We start from the raw sequence: 16,630 nt of genomic DNA, 5'->3' as shown, positions 1-16,630 counted from the left end.
ACACATTATATCCAAATACATTATACTTGTGAAGTGCATTTATTGAGAGAAATGAATTAAACACAATAGTACTGACTGCTGAGTAAAAAGATGATTACCTGGCCTGTATTTCACTGATTAGCTGTAAGGTCTCATTGTCTCTCTTTACTTCATTAACATACAATGATAAATCCTGAAATATCCATAAATTCTTAATAATTGGTAATAAAGATCCTTTATAAATTCTGCTTTTCTAAATGAAATTTAATGCTATAATAAGTTCATGAACTATAGGACTAACTTGACCCTAGAATTCTACAGACATGTGATTTCTATAAATAGAACATGGATTGAAGTTGTACTCACCATCATGGCCTCCAGGCCCTCCTGAAGTGAATCTTTATCTTCCGCAGTTTTCCCTGATTGCTTTATTAACTCCTGAAAAATAAACATTATGCCTAATTATTTGTGAAATATTACCAAAACACTTAATATAACAGTAAGTTCTGAATTTAGATTACATTTGAATTGATCTCAACATGAAATTTGACACATACCCTTAATAATAAATGGTACTTCAATACTCTCTGCATTGGCACATGGAGCAAATCTCTCAGTTTAAATTTACCTTCATTCGCTTTCTTTTCACATGCCTGAAATATCAACCAAAAAAAAATGTCTGCTTCATGTTGTAACATTACATTCTAATCTTTTAAAAGCTGCACTGCATGTACAGAATATTCCATGATTTATGGTTTTGAGACCAAAGGAACATAACTCATACTTGATTCACCCACATTTGTACAATGTTGTATGTACATGTAGTTCTTGCTGCTAAACAAATTTCAGCTACTTCATTCTTTCTCTAAACATCATTAATTTCTCAGAATACAGTACACCCTAAATACAAGAACAGACTGAATTTCTCAGTATAGAGTACACCCTAAACACAAGCAGAGACTAGATTTCTCAGTATGGAGTACACCCTAAATACAAGAAGAGACTGAATTTCTCAGTATATAGTACACCCTAAAACAGACTGAATTTCTCAGTATAGAGTACACCCTAAATGCAAGCACAGACTGAATTTCTCAGCATGGAGTACACCCTAAAACAAACACAGACTGAATTTCTCAGTATCGAGTACACCCTTAATACGAGCATAGAATGAATTTCTCAGTATGGAGTACACCCTAAACACACAAGCAGACTGAATTTCTCAGTATGGAGTACACCCTAACATAAGAAGAATCCACATCCAGCAGTGGTGTATGGTCCCCTCGGAATATCTTCACTATTATTCACCTCTATTTGTGTTCTGATGTTTTCACTCCTTTTTAACACATCCTCCAGTTTTTCCTGGGCCTTAGGCATGTCTGAGCAATAGTTACCATACAAAAGCAAGCTCTTCTTATATTTCACAAACACTTCACCAATTTTTTTATTTCCCATCACACAAGCTTCCTGTAATTCCAGCTGAAATTTCTTATGAATTTCCAATAGTTTCTGAAAAAATTATAAAAAATAAATAGAAAATTTAAACAATGTTTTTAACAGGTTGCATTGTTATAAACGATAAAAAATATTGTTCTGAATTAAAATCAACGTACTTCTATGTGTGCAAAAATAACATCTCTGTCAGCAGGAGGGATAACATCTCTTAAAGGTTTAATGAAATGCTGAAAGAACAAAGAGATAAAAAATAAGTTGGTAAACATTTAACGACTGGATTGATAATATCTTACATCTTGATACATGTGAATATGATAACAAGTTCTAGATACGTACAGTTTGAATCATTCGCAATGCCTCTACATAGTTTTTCTCTGTATCGTGGAGTTCTTTTATACAGAAGTCCCGTTTTGTGACAGGAGGTGGTAGTTCCGAGACCTACAGTATACACACAAAGAGAAATGACATTCTAGTGTACCCGGTACATTTTTTCTTTGTTATCACTCTATAACATACTCATATTAAAACATTAACACTCTTTAATGAACTTGTATTAAAACAATGCAAATTATTTTACATTATGAAGTAACAAACTGGATACTGGATTCTTAAGAGTTTGTATACTGTATACACTGACATTCATATTACACACAGTCACATACAGGTATAAATCAGATCGAATCATTTTCAATACATGTATTACATTTACTACAACAAAAATTAGGAAACATACACAAGAAATGGAAAATAAAAGAAATGAATATACATGTATCTAATAAACCCTGGATTTCCAATTGATTTTTTAAAATATTTCTTTTATTTTTTATTATATGAATATTAACCGATCTATCTTTTGTTTTATTCCTGTTTTTCTTGTTTGCATTATTTTTATATTTTTCCTAATGGTTTTTTACCGGTAAATCTATTTTTTTAGCTTTATTTTTTTTTATCTATTTGTTTCATTTTTTTTAAATGTACCGGTATATACTATTATTTTAAAATTTTAAAAGGCTAATGAATTACTACAACTTTTAATTTTGTTATTTCAGCAAGAACTGAGTATCTTCTTAAACAGTTTCTTTCATGTTTTATATTTATACAATATGTCCAACTAAAAAAAAAAAAACACTTATGAAATAGGCTAGTAAGCCTGATTTTACCATGTTTATATGCTTATACTTATCAATTCAATTTTTGAATCATGTCCAGATATGCTTTTTTCAATATAAATAAAGTCTGGCAAAGAATCAAAATCTCCAAGAAAATGAATAATAATGGGATTATGTATCTTACACTAGACTCCCTTCTATGTCTCCGTCTACATAGATCTTCATAAATTTCATCATCATCTTCCTGATACACGTGATCGTAGATTTCTTCATTATCATCAAGGTCATGACGTCTATCAACCAAACAAAATATAATTGCATGCTGGGTCCAAAATAAAGCACCATGGTCAAAACATAAAACAAGTGCTCTTAAAAGATTCATTACTGGTGAGTCAGAATTAAGATTCATGTCAAGTAAAATGATCAGTTAAAATAATACTTTGGTCATGAAAATAAAATCTGCGTTAACACTATTGCAGAAGAATGTAAGCATAACTTTATAAATATCTTTCTTCCAACTACAAATATGCAAATAACTGCACCAGTAATGACATACCTGTGTCTCATAAACAAAAAAAAATAACAAATGAAACAACTTTTACAAAACAACAAACACAACGATTGAAACATCAACAAAAATGATACCAAAGTTGACATAAACTGAAGGGGAGTGTAGAACAACATCTGAAACAGGAAGTCATGTGACACATATCAAAGTCACATGACTCTGTACCTGATGGTCGCTCGGTTTAAGAGAGCAGAGATCTTGATAGATTTTTTCATCTTCATCCTGAGTAGACAATAGGCTATACTCATCTGGCATTTCATGGTTCCTGTTCAGGGGTATATTCAATTCGATCAGATTCCGTAAACAAGTTATTAAAGAAACACAACATCCCTGTACAAAACAAATCTTACCATGTATCTTACAGAACAAAAAATATTTATCTATAAATACTGCTCATCTCTGATCACTTTGTAATTACATGTGTGAAATGCACAAGGAGAATTGCATGTGTCTGTAGACAAATTTTACTGAACAGTCACAATATGAAAGCTAAAATTCTTTCTTCAGTACTGATTGTATGATTTATATATCTATACTGGAAGAATTAGTCACATATACTCCCACTAATGAAAAAATATTTCCTGTAGAAACAAAACTTTTCTCCATAGTCTTATCAATTGGACCTGACTAAAGTAAAATCAGAACATTCCATAAAAATTTATCATTACTTTCCACTGAAAAATCAGAACATACCATAAATGTTTAATATACATGTACTAAAAACTCTCCAATGAACAATCACAACATATCATAATGGATTAACATACTACATGTAGAAACTTTAACATGCTGTCAACTTTTGACATACAGTATATTGTAAAGCCAGTCCAGTGAAATTCCCTGTGTAACAATCCCTACTCAGTACTTACAAGGCCAGCTTAGGGAGATTCCCTCTGTAATGCCCCCTATTCAGTACTTACAAAGCCAGGTCAAGGAGATTCCCTCTGTAATGCCCCCTATTCAGTACTTACAAAGCCAGGTCAGGGAGATTCCCTCTGTAATGCCCCCTACTCAGTACTTACAAAGTCAGGTCAGGGAGATTCCCTCTGTAATGCTCCCTACTTAGTACTTACAAAGCCAGGTCAGGGAGATTCCCTATTCAGTACTTACAAAGCCAGGTCGAGGAGATTCCCTCTGTAATGCTCCCTACTCAGTACTTACAAAGCCAGGTCGGGGAGATTCCCTACTCAGTACTTACAGAGCCAGGTCGGGCAGATTCCCATAGATATCCTCGTCCTCGTCGGTGTACCTGCGGGAGGGTCTGTGGGGTGTGGTCTGCTCGGGAGGAAAGCCACTACAAAAACGATTCAAGCAGAGTCAAAAAGCACCACATGCCTGCACCCCTAAACAACACTAGCTAGTCCTACAAGTTCCTGGCCAGGTGTAAGAAAAATACTGAAACCTTGAAGATTGGTTTAAGGCTTTATGTGTGTTTTTTATGGATATGCTTTACCTGTACATCAGGCTTCCATTTTTTTACTCTAACCTAAGTTTTATGATATTAATTTACTGTACTATTATCTCATATGTTGTCATTCTATCACTGTATATACATTCATACCAATAGAAGGATAAAGTGTATTTTCTTATATTGTTAAATTATAAAAACATTTGAGTTGTATCTGTTTTCTTTGACAGATTTTTATGTAGACCAGTAAAAACTTAGCTGTCATTGCTGACTAAAAGTGCATGTAAAATGATAATAAAGCTTTCATAAGCTAAAATCTGTGATTAGTTTCTAAAGTTAATAACCTTTTTTTTTACCATAATGAAAAAAAAATCATAACAAGGGCAATTAATTTTATTAAAAATTAGTTTACATTCTACTACAACAAAAATTGAATACATGTATCTATCTCTGGACTTGATTCTCTATCTATTGCTTTGATTTTCAAGTTCTGTGAATTCAGTAATTAAATATTTGTATTGTGTACTGTAGAAAGATTCACATTGTGATACTGACTGTGTTAATCTGGTGTTGTGAAAATACATGATATATGATAGTAATTTCACCTGGAGTTAAATGTCAATTCTAGAGTAGCAAAGAGGTGCTATGAGAACTACTAGCATGCCCATATCTGTGAGCATGACATGGATCTTTGGCAAAACTTTAAACCACAAGGAAGCATTCCACAAGAGTCACATGCCATTTGCCATTTTTTTATTACTCACTTTGCTAAATCTTCTAAAGAATTGTAATATTCATGATCAACGGAACGTGGTGAGGGAGCATTAAAACCACTAAAACAGAAGTCATTTTACAAATCGCATGAATCTCTACGGAATCTAATTATCAAAATTTTCTATTCCAGTATGAATAATAGGTATTGAGTTTTGCTGTCATTGGAAAAAATAAATAGTATGAGCACATGTATATATATATTCTGATATTATGTGAATAACCCCACCCCCCCAAAAAAAACTTCAACGTTCAGTTATCTCTTTCTCCTTGAAAGAAATATGTTGTATCAATTCATCAAAATTAATGTTTGTAGGTATTATACAACTTTAAAGAAAATCCAATACCTGCATTTTCTTCTGGCAATCGGTGTCTTTGATAACTTTGACAGTGTATTTAAAACCTGAAAATTATATATACATGCATTTGAGTATGACCGTAGCACTTCATAAAGGAATGAAAATTGAAAAAATATTATTCTGTTAAGAATTACCAAGCTTGCTAATATGTATTATAGAATATTTTATTACATTTCTGTTCATAAAGATGATAAATTCTAGATTTAATTGAAGACCTACCTTTCTGAAATCTTTGACCTCAAACAAATCCAATGGGTCAAATAAATCACTTGGACTTAAACCAAAATGTGTTTGGCATGTCTGTAGAAAAGTTCTAATATTCTTCAAGCAGAGGAACTGAAAAGAGAAAAAAAAATCTTTAGAGAAATATATAGTTTTTCCACAAGCATTTTTTTAAAATTAATGAAATCAACATGCTTTTCTGTAAACTTTTCTGCAAAATTACTTTAAATCCCCTGTTTGATTGACAAGACTGTTTGACTGAAAAACAAAAAAGTCTGAAACTCCAGTTTAATTCCGCCAGATTTGTACTTGAGTTAAAACATGAAAATCAGCTATGTCTTAAAAATTTCATTATGCTACAAGTGTATGGATTGAAGTGCCTGAAATGTCATTGCAAACTCAAAATAAGAAAGCTTTGTAAAGGATTAATTTTCAGATATTATGCTGCACCACAAAAAGTAATGGGATTGCATTTAAAAGTTAAAAGAAATTCAATATAATTTCATTAAATTATAATGTTCAAGTTCAAGTTCATTATCAAAACCGTTTTTCCTTATCGCGCTTCTGTTTATCAACCAAACTGCTACCGACAGGATAAGGATGTAAATTAAAATCCTCGATCAGGTGCGATATACAAACCCACTCCACTCAACTAGGAAGTAACCGATCACTATTATTCTACTTCATAGATATGCCATATAGCAACTTAAATTCAATCAAATTTACCATAAATAAAACTCAGTAGATTTTCTATGCCCCACAAATGTATACATTATGTTAGATAAAAAGAGAAAACGTTCCATAAATGTACAGAATCCATACAAACCTGTGATAACTGAGGTCTCTGGCTGAAGTCTTTCAAGTCCACCGAGCCTGGAGACAGGTTGTTCAACAAATGACATATAAGTACTCCATCTCGCAAAGCCTGAGCTAAGTCAAATGCACTGGCATTAGCTTGTGTTGCTCTGTGTTCTTCGGGTAAAATGTTACATCGAACTAGCCAGTCAGCACAGTGCTTCCACTCATCCGTCGCCATTTTGAATACACTAAGCTACTTGGGATTCCCCCTTACTGAGAACAAAAATAAAAGGCAAACAGAAATCCAACATGATTGAAAAAACAGTCATTTTTATTTCAATGAAAGTAATAGACAAAACTTCATTTATTTCACTTTGAATAAAGAAATAATAGTTTATACGAAAATAAAGTTTTAGCTCTACTCTTTATGTGACCTTGACATTTGAGCTACAGTGTTGTCATGCAAGGTGCTCTGTATGCACTGCTAGTTAAATAAAGCCCCTGATTCCACTCTGCTAGACTGATTTGGAGGAAATAAGGTGCGTATGTAATAACCTAGATATTTTTTAAAGAAAAAATATCGGTATGATTATTACAAGTTAATTTCATGAAGCTATAATAGGGACTGTATGTCTCTGGGTGCATACATATGTGAAAATGTATTTGAAAATTTGCATCTTGTAGTTATAGCAGAGACATAAATAACATATGCCTATGGTTATAGTGCAGTATATCATTGAAACAAGAAGTAAAAATTTATCTTACTTACAAGCTAAGAATTATTTTAAATATGTGTCAATAATATAATTATATAATATTTCAATTGATTAAATGAAAAAAAAAATGTTAGTTTGTTTGTTGTTTGATGTCCCTCCATCCCTCACGAAAATTTTTCACTCATATGAAGACGCCACCATATGCCCGTTGAGAGCTGCAAATTTTGTTGTATGCTCGCAACTCAGGGCCATTGAGCAGTAAGGATCTTTTTCGTGACAACACCTAGTTCATTGTGGGACTTGTTAAAGTCTCATCCGAAGGACTGGTCTCCACATCCCAAAGTCAGTCAAAGTGTGATTCAAACCCTCGACATAAAGATCAAGTCCTTACTCAGTGACTTTAGGGCAGATGCTCTTAGCACTTCACCATGCTGGTGACTGCAGCTATTTTTGTATTGCATACAATTACAGTATATATTTTCTTTTACTATACTCCCTCCAATCATTTTATAGAAACCACTAATAAATTTTTTTTTATCTTTTAAAAAATTTACCAAGAAATATAATTATTTTACTTCAAACTTCACAATAAGTGCAGTGCAATCAGATAGAAAAAATATGTATATTCTATGTGGCCAAGTGTAATGTATGCTCTTGCACTTGTAAGAATAAACCTTGCTTGGAAGAAGATGTACAATTTAATGGTAGAATTTGTTTTGTGTGTTGACAAGTTAGCAATTAATAAACTAGAGCAGTGGCGTAGCATCGTTTTTGAAAGTGGGGGGGCCAGCCAGACGGTACATCACTATAAGTCAAAAAGTGGGGGGGGGGGGGCAACCAGGCTCTCAATTAACATTTCGTATAGTATAAGTAAGGTTGGGGAAAAAAGTGGGGGGGAGGGGGGCCAGGCCCCCCCTGGCCCCCCCTATTGCTACGCCCCTGTAGAGCAAATAATACTAATCTCAACATGAAGAATGAACATGATGAATAATCTAGAGAGTTTCAAATGTCAACATGGTTTAAATTATTCAAAGTGAGGGGAAAATGTTGACAAAATGAAAATGAGAAGAATTTTTGTCTATATATATTAATCTTTAGTAAAAGACATATATAAGCTCAGAAATGTTTGTTTTGATTAATTTTGTAGCAACTGTAATTCTTTTTATATTCAAAATCATTTTGTAGCAAATCTACTTCCAATTTGCTACATTGCTTCTACAAAGGACATATTCTAGCTATGTATATTGCGAAGGCTTGTTTCTATTAAGACATAGTTAGATTATGCTAACTAAATTTCAATACGAAGTTTTATCATGTTTATAAGAAATGATTTAAGATTTTGACCCCATGCCTTAGCAACAATTTGGAACCTGGCCTTAGGGGCAATTCTGATAATTTAGGACACTTAAAATTCTCTGAATTAATAGTTGTTAAATGGTAAATCAGGTGCATGTTATTTGATATGTAGATATGTTAGTTTATTTTTCACTTTTATTTACTGAACATGCTGAATTTGACATTTCTTTTAAACATGAACTGATACATAAGGATGTTCTGAATCAAATGACTTGAGAGAAAACTGTCTGGTAAATTCACACACCTTTGATTTTATATATATACATAATTTTTTTTTCATTTGATAACACTTACAAAAGAAATGAAATAAATACCTTTCTTGCAGTTTTTGTTTGTTGATCTCTGAGATTGAACTTTTAGCAGCTTCTGATCTTCTGTAAAATATAGACATATGCTAATTAAACATAAATACTTGTTTTAAATACTATAATAAATTAGCATGTAAAGTCATATCCAATCTGTTATTCAAATTTTATTTTAGACTTTTTGTTTCTAGATTCACCCTAAGCACAATAATTATGGCCATACAAATTAAAATTTCAATATGAACATTTTATCCAACTTGGTAAGATTTGTTGAAAGATACTCTGAATGAAAGCTTTCAGACATATTTGTAAACATGGTAGAACTTCCTATAATAATATACTCACTGCCTAACCTGATGCTGTTGTGCCAAGTTAAAGATCATTAACTACCGTAGCTAGCGGAAGTGGAATTATTTTTGACTTCTTGCAGATAGAAGGAAGAAATGTATAACCATTCATAATGATAACATTCCTTATCTTGATACACTTAAAATTTTGTAAGAATATATTGGGACTGCATAGGAAAAGTGCAAACTTCTACTCATTATCTGAGCTTGGTAGGCTCCCCCTTCATTTTGATATTATAAAAAGTATTTTGAATTATGTCCATAGATTAGAATGTCTAGATATGTCATTCCCATTATTACGAGCAGCATACTCTCAAAGTAAGATTAATTGGAGTAACAATATACCATCTTGGTATGGAACATATAGTAAAATTGCAGAAATGATAAACTTTAATAAGGATATTTTGTCTAACAAATTGCAAACCTTCAAGATAAAATGCAAAAAACATTTAATTTCATAATACATGAATGAGTGGAACTTGATTAGATTGTCACAAGAAGGTAAACTGGATACTTATGTTAAGATTAAAAAAAATTTTGGACTTGAAAAATATTTACTATGCCTGCCATTTGAACAAAGAAAATTAATATGTAGGTTGCGTACATCTTCTCACAATTTACAAATTGAAAGAGGCCGGTATTTTGGCATTCCTAGAGATCAAAGACTTTGTACTAAATGCTCAATGAATGTTATTGAAGATGAAAAACACACACTTTTTGAATGTTTGAGTTTTGTTACAGAACGAGAGAATATGATTAATGTTATACAAAGACACTGTATCAATTTTTCTCATTTAAATAATGAAAATAAGTTGTTATGGGTTCTAAATTGTGAAAATATTGAAGTACTTTCAGCTGTTTGTGAACTGGTTAGACAAGCCATATAAAATACTAATGCATATAATGTGGCATTTCTCTTTATAATAATAATAGATACATGTAAATTTTTTATACTCAGAAAAAAAAAAACACTGTATGTACTGAATTAAAAAAAAAAAAAATCTGAAGTTCTTAAATCCCCTTGTGAATTGATCAAGGGTGCAATATAGTGTGTCTTCTACATGTATAAAGAAATTCAAAAAAAAAAAATGTGTACTTCAAACATTTAATAAATATTACTTTGGTCATAAGATATGCAAACAAACCATGGTGAATTATAAAGTACCAATGCACTGTCCCGTGGTATCTTTTGCAATTTAGTGGAATATAGCTACTCAGTATGTATGTGTGTGGACATGTATATATATGTGTATGTATGTACATGATGTATGTGTTGGTATGTAAAAAAAAAAAAAAAAAAAAAGTATATATTTTTCATTTCTGTGTATGTATGTCTCTGGCTTTTTTGCATTATGATACACGGTGGTACTTCTTTATATTTTACAATATGTATTTAAACTTCACATGTTAGCAATTATTTCAACTTATGAACCATGTGTAAATTATTAAGTATATACATGTACTAAGAACACATCACATCTTATTAATAACTATTATATGCTCTGTTTAATAATCATGTATGTAATATGCCCACAAGGGCCCTGATCTGGAATAATAAAATCTATTCTATTCTATTCATATTGTACAGTGTTGTATTAAACAGAGATTCTTTCTATCTTTCATCTCTATCTGTCTATATTCATAAAATCTGAATATACATGTCAATTTAAATTGAGTTAATTTAAATGTTTTTATTGGTTTTTAAGAGAAGATATACCTCTTTGCTTTTTCTTTGATGAATAAAAAATAATATTTTGTTTAATCTGATCTTCATGATCAAGCCTCAATTAGATCATGAAAAAGAGGCTGTTTTCCTAAATGGAAATGTCATTTTGTTCCAAAATTCACCATATTTTTAAGCTGTATATTAGGTTTCTATGTAAAATTCCTCTTGATGTCAATAAAAGATTGCTTCAGCAGCTTTTTAAATATGGACAAAAACAACCATATACTGAGATATTATAATGAAGTAGTATTCAAATCTATAAAAAGAACAGCTAGTGTTGAAGAAAAGATTTCCTTTGTAAACAGTTTTAACGGAGTACTTCCTTGTAATATTTACTTATTTAGAACATTTTTTTATTGTCATATTTGAAAGGCACATTTAGTTGAGCTTAGTTGCAATTTTGCAGTTCAATAATATATAAATATATACATATTTAGTTTTTAAAAAATTCAGTATAAGTACAATCATGCATTCCAATTGTGTCATATAATTTTACATTCTGGAAAATCTTATTTTTCCGCAGTGAATCATTTCCTGAGTGTGTTTTATACATATTAAAATACATTACAAACTTAGATACTGACTAAATGGGCTTGTCACCAAGTTACTTTTTCAGTGTTAAATCATTGTTTAACCTCTAGTATATTGCTCTTGTAAGAGGATTTGGATTTCCTTTTAGTGATCTTCATTTATTTCCAAATCATAAATCATAAACGATTCTTTTTGTGCACTAAATATGGGAAAATAGAAGGAAGTAGAAAGATGGCAAGATGGAAAAGTATTTCAGGGGTAAGGAACTTGAAAATTTAAAGTGTCTTATATTCTAAACTTTAGAAATTTTAATACTCAGTTTTTATTTATGATTAACTTGAAGTTTAAGCATCTCGACAGGAAATGAGTTGTTCAGCAAGTGTTTTTGACAGATATATTCTATTTAGCCAAGTTGTCTATTTACATAGTCACTAATTATGTTCTGTCAGTCCTATTTTATATACCAGACCAGAGTTATCTTTAAAAAAATTTTAAAGTGAAAGAGATATTGTTGAGCCTTAATTTATATACATGCATAGAGAATACTTTTTATATGATGAGGAATATGAAGGAAAGAAATGGAACCCTTGGAACCTTAAATAGAAGTGCAAGCTCATATAATATTAAATAAATTCACCATCATCATAAATTGCATAATCATGTACATTATTCATTTTCCCCACCCTTGTATTTAATATGTATATTTAGCCAAATAAAAAAAACCATAAGGTCTATGATAAGGATCGAGGCTAATACATGGATGTTCTGTTGACTTTACAATCACTGACTTACCATATTAGGGTATAGAATAATAAATCACTCGTCAGTCTCCAGTCAAAATGCATTCACTTCTTAATTTGATCCAGAAATTAATTGAACTTTCACATTAAATTTTTTTTTCAAAATAATACATAATACATATAACGAGGACTAAGCTGTCTGTGGTATTTCCTGGTGATGTTCTTGATGATGTGGTAATAAGTTTCTATAGTTTGATCACTCACCCCCTTCTTCTACACGTAAACAGACTGCTGCTTAATTTCCTGTGTGCTGTATTCCCTGATCGAAGATAAGTGGATACAGCTTCCAATCTGCCGAGCTTATTTTTCATACATTTAATTATCATGTTGTGTAAATTAAATCAGTTTGCTGCCTGTTACCCTTTTAACAAAAAAAAGACATGTCCAAGAGTAATGGATTATGTATTCCATCGCTGCTATATATAAACCAGATATACATGCAATATGTTGTGTACCAGAGATGTAAAATTTAATAAGATTATTTATCAGTATCTGATGACCCTGTACCTGTTTATATATGATCCAGGTAGTCGGAGATAAGCTGAGAGCCGTCTGTGGGGGGAGGTTTCTTATTCGGGCATCTTAATCTGAGGAGAGCTACTCTCAGTTCAGGATTCAACACTTGAACAATATGAATGGAATTTATCGTAAGCTTGCCCCTGATGAGCTTTTTGATTATGAGCAAAGAGAGGTAGGACAGAAGAGGGCAGGGTTTGGTATTCAGAAATCACTAACAAGAGGGTTTGTGGATTTAAGTTTTGAATGAACATCTTGAAAATGAAATTTAACCCCCTGGGCTGTTAAAAAAATTATAGTATTTGGAACAGGATGATATGGCATTATGATAAAAAAAATCTATTTTATTAATCAGCATGATCAAGTGGTGTTGGTATAAATACAAATTATATACATGATAAATAAGTAAATGATTTATGAGACGTTACAGGCCTGATATGTGTACACACATATTCAAGATGCATCCTCTCACAGCCCCCACTCATTCTTCAAGGAAGCACTGTATATAATTAAACTGAATCAATATTCCGGGAATTTGTGGAATGCATTCACAAGAGGCAATCATTGCAGCTCATCACTCATTTTTGTTATATTTTTATTCATTGTAAACATTTCATGCCTCCACACAATATTTAACAGCCACATGCCTTATTGATGTCTTTAAAGTGCATGCCTGGGAATTACTGGTGTAAAAAGAATAAAGCAGTGGTGTGATCTTTTATCATTGATTTCTTTGTTGTAGGGTAACCATGCTAGCTCCTCAATGAGTAGTAAGCAGCCCGCTTCCTTCTTTGAATCGTCCTACTACATCCATCAAAGATATGAAGACACAGCACTCGTAATCTTCCAACAGCAGCAGAGGAAAAAGAGGGACTCCACATTTGAAATGAAAAGACCTGTCCACCGGGACCATGAAGTGAACAAAAGTCATGTAGAATTAGGACATTACGGAAATCCCGGCATCATCGTGAAGGAAGACATTGTAAATGACATGAAAGTTCGCGTGGACAAGAGTCCGGTCCAGTCCACTGTGTGTGTTATAGTGTGATGTTACACTAGCTTAGGTGTCTGTGTTGCATGCGGTTGAATGTGTTTAGGATTTGTATGCATGTTAGATTTTTTTTTCATTTGTTACATAGAGCTTTTTGTGCGACATTATTTAACATTAGCTTTGTACTGTTCATATAATGGAGCTGCATCCTATATTAGAGAGGGACACTGTCCCCAACACTGGTCTGTGGTACGTGTTGTCGGCCCTGGGAGACAGCCCCTCTATCCGTGTGGGGCATACCTGCACTCATGTCCGTGGATCATCCGAGGGTGACAATGGGAAGCTATTTGTGATAGGAGGTGCGAATCCTAGTGGAGCATTCTGTGACACTTTTGTTCTCGATCTCAACACCATGATGTGGGATATTGTAGATTACCCAGGGTTCAGAGCTAGATACGAACATGCAGCTTTTGTTCCTCAATCAGAGCCAGAGAAAATATATGTGTTCGGAGGTGCTGATCCAACAGGAAATATGAATGATATTCAGGTACTCGATACTGCAACTAACTCATGGTCCACGCCTACCGTTACCGGGACTGCACCCACCCCACGTACTTATCATACCACTGCTGTTGTAGGAGACAAGTTCATCGTGTATAGTGGAGGCCATAGCGGGCCTGACCCTGTGGGGGATAGACAGGTGCACTGCTTTGATGTGAAAACGTCTGTGTGGTCCACCCTGCCTGTCAAAGGAGACTCCCCAAAACCCCGTCATGGTCATGTGATGGTTGCCATTGGAAACAGGTTATTTATTCATGGAGGAATGGCTGGGTCTGCATTTTATGATGATTTCCATCTAATGGACCTAGATAAAATGTCTTGGTCAAACATTCGTCGGAAGAAAGTGACTCCCTCTGCCCGCGCTGCTCACAGTGGTGTGGCAGTGGGGCAGGACATGTACATCTTTGGAGGGATGAACAGAGAGGGAGCCCTGGATGATCTTTATAAATGTGACACAAGTAAGTGGATAATTTGTATGTAAAATGCAGCTTTAGTCAACACATGCGAGCTGTCATAAGAAATTTCTCAAAATCTCAACCGCAGTTGTAAAATTCATTCTTTTTCTTAGATTCAGAAAATATGATTATGAAATTATTGTCATTTTGCATGAGGTTGAAGTTCTCATTATTTATCATTGCTATAGCTACAATGTTATGGACAAAGATAGAACTGCATGGTCCACCCCCAGCCTGTCGTTTGGACTTTGGTATGTGCCAGATTAAGTTATTCCGGAGTCTTGTGAGGGAACCAGAGGAACAAGATCTGGTGACTCAGGTTCAGCAGACTAAGGAGATTCTGGACCGAGAGCTGAAGCCAGGCAGCGCCAGTTCTCGTGACAGCCGGCAGGACACAGGATCAGGTGGGTCAACTATATTCATGACATGGCATCAGGTATCAATCTAGGTCATTCTGCATCAACTATATCCATGACACGGGATCAATCTTGGTCATTCTGGGTCAGCTATATCCATAAAACAGGATCAGGTATAAATGAAGGTCATTCTGGATCAACTATATCCATGACATGTGATCAAGTATTAATCTAGGTCATTTTGGGTCAACTATATTCATGAAACTGGATCAGGTATCAATCTAGGTCATTCTGGGTCAACCATATTCATAACACTGGATCAGGTATCAATCTTGATCATTCTGGGTTAAGTTTATCCATGACACAGGATCACGTATCAATCTTGGTCATTCATGGATCAACTATATTCATGTAATGGGATCAGGTCATTCCTGTGTCAACAATTTATATTCAAGGCCTGGGGTCAGGTATCAGTCAAGGTCATTCCCAGGTCAACATTTTATATTCAAGGTATTGGGAGAGGTTTCAATCTAAGTCATTCCTGGGTCAATATTTTATGTTCATCATTTCTTCCTCGGATTGCAAACTTCCTTTTATTTTGGGTCAATAATAAATTAATAATGTGCTGTTACATTTTGACATATCATTCCTTTGCTTCTAATTTGAGTTTGTCACAACAAATCAATTCATAATCAAACTTCCTGTTCAATAAAATTACAGATTTTGTTTAAAAAAAATTAAGAGAATATAGTAAATGAATTCTTTTTTACTTTTTTTCTGTCAATTTTTAGAGAGTTCTAGTGTGACGTATGAGATCCCCCAGCCTACGACGGACGATGAGGACGAGGAGACTCCGCGAGCAGAGGGCGCCACCGCCTCACTGAACTTCCCTCCCTCAGATGGCAAAGAAATGAATTTTGTGTTGGTTCATGGTGGAATGGATACAGAAGGAGAAATATTTGATGATGCTCTAGTTCTATTAACTGATCAACCGTCTTAGCTAAATGCAATTAACTTAAATTTCCTTAATGTTTCAATCATATCGCAGTAGCTGCCAAATTTTGTGATATCATTTTTTAAATTATCATACAGTGAACAAATGCCATGCAGATGTACTCACAAAATAGAACTTTTTTAAGAATTAAAATTATTCAAAAACAGATCTCAAATTCAGATTACAGTTTTGAAGAGGAAGTGCTACCAGCTGAAAAGGAGAGATAATGAACTTGACACTTTAAATAGGATGTGAAAAGGTTAATCCTGGAAATTGATGTAAATCATCTTCAACCTAGAATTCCCTTTTA

General features: G+C 33.3%; 2 protein-coding genes across 12 annotated transcripts in view; one reads left to right on the top strand and one right to left on the bottom strand.

The window, feature by feature from the left end:
* Positions 1–6,939, bottom strand: part of LOC134244058 (guanine nucleotide exchange factor VAV2-like) — a 31,267-nt gene extending 24,328 nt beyond the window's left edge. For 7 of the 8 annotated variants that reach the window (XM_062726327.1, XM_062726328.1, XM_062726332.1 and 4 more), the window contains exons 1-11: positions 6,695–6,939; positions 5,866–5,982; positions 5,635–5,690; positions 4,307–4,402; positions 2,725–2,833; positions 1,768–1,869; positions 1,590–1,658; positions 1,285–1,485; positions 537–632; positions 346–417; positions 99–172 (exon numbers count right to left, since the gene is read on the bottom strand). In XM_062726327.1, coding sequence (XP_062582311.1) covers positions 99–172; positions 346–417; positions 537–632; positions 1,285–1,485; positions 1,590–1,658; positions 1,768–1,869; positions 2,725–2,833; positions 4,307–4,402; positions 5,635–5,690; positions 5,866–5,982; positions 6,695–6,904 — 1,202 coding nt within the window. In that variant the 5' untranslated portion in view covers positions 6,905–6,939. Of the gene's footprint in view, positions 1–98; positions 173–345; positions 418–536; positions 633–1,284; positions 1,486–1,589; positions 1,659–1,767; positions 1,870–2,724; positions 2,834–3,273; positions 3,379–4,306; positions 4,403–5,634; positions 5,691–5,865; positions 5,983–6,694 lie in introns of those variants that run through there. The other variant, XM_062726334.1, reaches the window with a different exon arrangement.
* Positions 6,940–7,078: 139 nt separating this feature from the next.
* On the top strand, positions 7,079–16,488 carry LOC134244060 (rab9 effector protein with kelch motifs-like). Of its 4 annotated transcripts, none has more exons than XM_062726335.1 (4): positions 7,079–7,205; positions 13,706–14,973; positions 15,159–15,374; positions 16,118–16,488. In XM_062726335.1, exons 2-4 carry the CDS (start codon positions 14,151–14,153, stop codon positions 16,324–16,326), a joined length of 1,248 nt encoding a protein of 415 aa, XP_062582319.1. In that variant the 5' UTR covers positions 7,079–7,205; positions 13,706–14,150; the 3' UTR covers positions 16,327–16,488. The 4 variants fall into 4 exon arrangements, with proteins under 4 accessions (XP_062582319.1, XP_062582320.1, XP_062582322.1 ...); XM_062726336.1 differs by lacking the exon at positions 7,079–7,205 and adding an exon at positions 11,689–11,905; XM_062726338.1 differs by lacking the exon at positions 7,079–7,205 and adding an exon at positions 13,003–13,138.
* The last annotated feature ends 142 nt before the right edge of the window (positions 16,489–16,630 follow it).

The sequence above is a fragment of the Saccostrea cucullata genome, unplaced genomic scaffold (genome assembly GCF_032062105.1).
Source record: "Saccostrea cucullata isolate Sc308-1 unplaced genomic scaffold, CSIRO_AGI_Scuc_v1 ctg108, whole genome shotgun sequence".
Lineage (NCBI taxonomy): Eukaryota > Metazoa > Mollusca > Bivalvia > Ostreida > Ostreidae > Saccostrea > Saccostrea cuccullata.
Note: the sequence above shows the minus strand (reverse complement) of the source record. Positions and strands in the feature narration are given on the sequence as shown.

Excerpts from the sequence above, each read along its gene's own strand:
- LOC134244060 (XM_062726335.1), top strand. The coding sequence starts at position 14,151 with ATGGAGCTGCATCCTATATTAGAGAGGGACACTGTCCCCAACACTGGT. Across the intron at positions 14,974-15,158 it reads TCTTTATAAATGTGACACAA|CTACAATGTTATGGACAAAG; the intron begins GTAAGTGGATAA and ends TCATTGCTATAG. Across the intron at positions 15,375-16,117 it reads CCGGCAGGACACAGGATCAG|AGAGTTCTAGTGTGACGTAT; the intron begins GTGGGTCAACTA and ends GTCAATTTTTAG.